Source organism: Fopius arisanus, unplaced genomic scaffold, assembly GCF_000806365.1.
Source record: "Fopius arisanus strain USDA-PBARC FA_bdor unplaced genomic scaffold, ASM80636v1 scaffold00012, whole genome shotgun sequence".
Lineage (NCBI taxonomy): Eukaryota > Metazoa > Arthropoda > Insecta > Hymenoptera > Braconidae > Fopius > Fopius arisanus.
The window spans coordinates 812,251-817,330 of NW_011887751.1; the positions used below are offsets into that span (position 1 = coordinate 812,251).

At 41.4% G+C, this 5,080-nt stretch overlaps 1 protein-coding gene across 2 annotated transcripts in view; it reads right to left on the minus strand.

The window, feature by feature from the left end:
• Nucleotides 1–4,615, minus strand: part of Rbp6 (RNA-binding protein 6) — a 279,810-nt gene extending 275,195 nt beyond the window's left edge. For both annotated transcript variants that reach the window (XM_011298954.1, XM_011298953.1), the window contains exons 1-2: nucleotides 3,854–4,615; nucleotides 2,784–2,824 (exon numbers count right to left, since the gene is read on the minus strand). In XM_011298954.1, coding sequence (XP_011297256.1) covers nucleotides 2,784–2,824; nucleotides 3,854–3,918 — 106 coding nt within the window. In that variant the 5' untranslated portion in view covers nucleotides 3,919–4,615. The remainder of the gene's footprint in view (nucleotides 1–2,783; nucleotides 2,825–3,853) is intronic.
• Nucleotides 4,616–5,080: the final 465 nt, after the last annotated feature.

The following is a 5,080-nucleotide window of genomic DNA, read 5'->3' on the forward strand; positions in this document are numbered from 1 at the left end:
CCTCCTTCCACCTCCTTCCACCTCCTTCCACCTCCTTCCACCTCCTTCCACCTCCTTCCACCTCCTTCCACCTCCTTCCACCATCTTCCACCTCCTCCTTCCCCTAACACCTCATCTTCCTCCGCAATTCTACCTCCACGCGCTCCACTTCTTAAACCCTCACTACCAATCCCAACAATTCACCCTCACTTTTCATTTCTCTCCCATCTCTATTTTTTTTTATACCCCCCATTGTTTAAAAATATATTCATTGCGCTATCACTCAATAGTTCAAAGCCCATTGATTTATATGAAACTAAAGGTACCTCTCAAGGTCAATTTATTTTCAACTCTCCCAATGAAGATCAATGAATGCAATATTAAATGTCAGTGTACCGATGGAAAATATTTTCCATTTACTTTTCAAACAATTGATGTTACTATTATTTTCGTGATATTAGAAAAAATAAAAAAAAAAGCGTTACTCGAGGTACTGGATTTCCAGTTACTTCTAGTGGAAATATTGTTATTTGGGGAAAAAGTGATTGGAAAATGATTTCAGGGGGAAAATATATTTTTAAACTCTAGGCAAATGGGAGTGCAAATATAGTGAATAAAAGGAGATAATATTGGGATAGGATGGATCCCTAGGGAGCATGTTCGTGATCCATGGACGCTTCAAAGCAGAATCTAAAGATACACGGTTGGCAGTTGGTAAAATTAGTTAACCGAAATGGTGAGTGAGAGAGTCGAAAGTAGAAGTAGACACACGATGATGATCGTACGCGGAAGAAAGCGCGTACATGTTACGAATTATGCGCGTCAGTTGAGGTGTCGTTGACCTCATCCTGGTTTATATGCGTTTTACCGAATATTTTGTACGTTTTGAATAATGCATAAGGCTCTACAATCAACTTATGGAATTGAAGGAATTGGAAAATTCCATTGATAAATTATTCAAAGAAAACGAACGAGAGGATAAAATAGAAGAAATAATAGTGGAATAACAAAGAAATGGATAAAAAGAAAGCCAAGCTATAAGTTGATGTTCTCGGGTATGAGAAGAGCTAGTAGACCATGTTGAGTATGTTTCACCTATGTCGCAAATAAATTAGGCGACCCCTTGTCGACCTAGTTGCGTAATTAGAGGCCCCCTCTATGCATGCTCGAGAGTGTTCCCAACGGGTCGAGTAGACACTCGTCAAACTGATGCTCATCTCTCATTTTTTCTCTCTCTCTCTCTCTCTATTATCTTCCAACGAATAGCGAAAAAAAAAAAATCGCAAACAATGTCTACCGAAGAACAAAAGAATTGCCATAAAAATTTCAGTTGATATCGGCAATTTTTAAAATTCAGGAAACTATTACACCGAGAAATGCTCATCGTCATGACTCTCGTAATACTTGATCCTTTATTGTATGATCCACCATAGTCAGTTGTCTCTCTTATTGCAAGCTCTCCCGTCCATCTGTCGGCCTCGCCCATTAAAAACGGCCGGGTTGCAATTACGTTTAAAAATAGCGAAAAGGAGAGTTTGAAACCGAGAGAGACAAGTTGTTGCGCACTATTGCATCAGACAAGACGATCAAGTTGGATGAAAACGTCACAACCAAATGACATTTTAAAAATTAACCAAGAAAGATGGCTTTTTTCATTTTTACAACGAATAATAATCCACTCCCACGACCATTTATTTTTTTCTCCATCCAATTTACGCTCTAACTCCATTACATACGAGTTCATTTGAAATTATCAGTCAAGTAAAATCGGATTAGCCCTAGCTTTTGAATTATCCGGGAAACAAGAATGAAGTGGCCACTTTCCGAAAAAAAATCCATTGCGAGGATTGAAACAGTTAATTACAAATGAAAATTTTTCATTTATACTAATGCCTCAGTTCAAATCCAATACTTCTTCCCAGTATCACACGACAACTGTCCTTGAAACCCATAATTGTCTCTTGCGACATTTAAAGAAAACCTGACGAAGGTGATAATAATAAAAGCCAGTACCCAACAGCTTCCGCATCAATAAATAAATAACAAAATATCATAAACAATTGTTCTCAGCATCGCCCTGGAGTTGCTCAGAAATATCTGCGGATCTCTTCAACAGACGCACAAGGTAGAGAGAATGCTCGTAAACGTTTTCCATGAATGGCGTGGGAAGGGCAATAAAATCCGCCTGACCACTGCGCCAAACAGTTTCAACGTTACTCCGCGTTATATTTTAATAACAAAACCAAGAGTGAATTTGAAATAAATATAGAGATGCCGGCGCTCGACTAAGAGTCGTTATCTTTTTTTATTAGCCTTTTTTGTTTGCTCCATTCAATATCCGCTGATGAATTTGGCAGATGAATATACAAGAGCAATGGAATAATAATGAAATTGTTTGAAGGTTCCAATGGAGGTTGCAGAGAATGACTTATGTAACGATGGCAAATAACGCTAATGAGCACACAACGCCTTGTTCAGTGCCTACAACCTCGCAATATCTCTCTCCAGAGTCTATCTATCCTCCGACTGTCTAAAAAATTATTTCCAAGTCAACTGAAGTAATGCCCCTCGCTCGACAAAAAAAAAAAAATAATACAACCGAGTTCTACACAAACAATGAGTAACACCTTATCATCATTGTCATCTCCGTCAACAGGAATTTCGCACCATTAGAATTTAGTACTATCAAAATGATTAGATATCGCCCGCCATATCTCTCACCATAATTCTAAATCAAATTCATTAAATCGTAAAGATTATTATCAGCCATTAATAGGTGTATGATAATTCGGTGGAATTCTCACCTGGACTAGTCTGCCATGATAGACCACCGATGAACATTTTCCTAAACAGAAAGAACAGGGTGATTTTCTCCTCACTATTTTCACATCCCGTGTTGCTCTTTCCCAAAATTTTCAACTCGACTATTTTCAACACAGTTGAAGGATATTACAAAGGTAACTGCATCGACTCCGTTCGTCGACACCAGGTGTCACCACAAATCAAACAACCCCCAAAAATTTTTCCAAAAAAATCTACCCGTCTCCAACAGCCAATTGAGCTTCCCAATTTTTAAATAAATTTTTTATCATTTATTTTTTTTTATTATCCGCCACCACTCGAGTGTCACCACCTCATATATTTGAAAAAAAAAAAATCTATAAAATCAATATGAGTGGAAGGGAAAAGTCGAGATATTAATGAAAATGGCGATAATTGGGTGAAAATTATTTTTTAACTCCTCCTCAATCATTGTCTCTCCCCTCCCGTCACTACTACATTGAAAACAGCATCATCCCCACCTTCAATACACCCAAGACGCCACGTGATCGTGAACAGCATCGCCCGCGTCTGCGTCACGTGGCCAATATACTCAATGCTCATTTTGCCGCATGTTTAGAAAAACTAATTGAGGAGGATTAATTGATCAATGAAAAAAGGCAAACCGTCAATAAAAAATGATATTGAAATCAGAAGGATCGATTCGACTGGCATGAAAATGAGGAAAAGACGGGAGAAAATGGAAAGTAAAAAATGGCAAAGCTCAATAATGGGTCTCTCTCATTTGTATCATTGACCGAGTGCATCCAATAGAAAAAGAAAAAAAAAATGACGAATGAGATGTAAAGCAAGTGGGATAGAGGATAGGGGATGGTGGTGGTGGTGTAGTGAGTATGAAGGAGGGGTAGATGGCGTGTGCGGGGGTGGCAGGAAAAGGAAAAAGGAGGGGAGATGGCTCTTAGCCCGGGTGGTGGCGTCGACTAGATATATTCAACTTTTCTCCATCACTTGTAAAATTCCCCCAAACAGCAACGAGAGAAATAAACATAATCCCCACTAGTGAATTTTAAATTTATCAATCATCATCCCGTACCCTGGATCATTAGGGACCTCGGCCATAGATCCGCTAGCAACGATTTCTTGACCCTGTGGCTCCATATTAAAATCCAAAAAATCCTTCGCACAGGTTTAATTGAAAAACTTGACACTGACAAAGTCTTCAAACAAATGAATTCGTTGCTAAAAGCCCTCTCCAACTTGTTTTTTTCATTCACAATAATTTAAAAATCACAGTATCTCCAACTCAAACGATTTAAATCCAAAAACGCAACACCTTGAGTAATCACCACAGGCAGCCTAGCCACACTGATTGAAGAAGAAACCAATGATCCCTTATTCTCTCAAGAAAATACAAACTGAAGAGAAAAAAAAAAGGTAATGACAACAAAAACAGTAACACAGCACGCGCGCGCGCGCCTTCCCTGACACACACAGAAAAATAAAGGGGAGTTAGAGGCAATGAGGGCCTCGTGTACCACCGTAACGTATAATCAACCCCCGTTCTGTCAGTGAATCGTCCAAGAAAATAAAGGCTGACCAACCAATTCTCAGCTTGACTCTCACAATATAATCGAGATGCACCTTATCTTAGCTTTCTCCCATAAACGAGAGATAACAACGTATTATTTATTATTTGCTGTCTGTTATTTTATGATCAACGTAGCTGTATCTGGCCTACTACTGAAAAAACTACTAAAAACTAATAAAAGGTAAGAGGTTAACGTGGGCTGCGCGGTACGGCGACTGATGACGGGCGGCGGCCGGTACTCTTACGTGCGACGCGCTCTGCTAGAGGTTCAACGCGACACTGCGCTCACTAGGTGCGGGGCACCGGGGGGATAGGGGGATAGGGGTATTGGGGTGGGGTGCTGGATAAGTAGGATAGTACCGCTTGTGCATGCTAGTTTTTCGGTGAGAGGGGGTATGCGGGAGGAGAGGAACAGAGTTTTGGCCGCCGCCGCCACCGCCGCCGTCGTCGTCGTCGTCACCGCCGCCGCCGCCGCCGCCGCCGCTGCTGCTGCTGCTGCTGCTGCCACTGCTGCTGCTGCTGCTGCCGTCTGGATGCACTCAAGCGCTTGCGCATCAATCCTCCAACAGTGCCTTCATACAGCAGACGGCAGATAGCAGCAGTGCCAGCAGCCCGCCGAAATGCCGGTGGGACAGCGCGGGGAGGACAAACTGGACAAGTGGTGGGAACCAAGACCCGCCTACCCGGCATGTTCATTTTATTTTTCCCAGTAGCTCCCCCCTCCCCATCCCC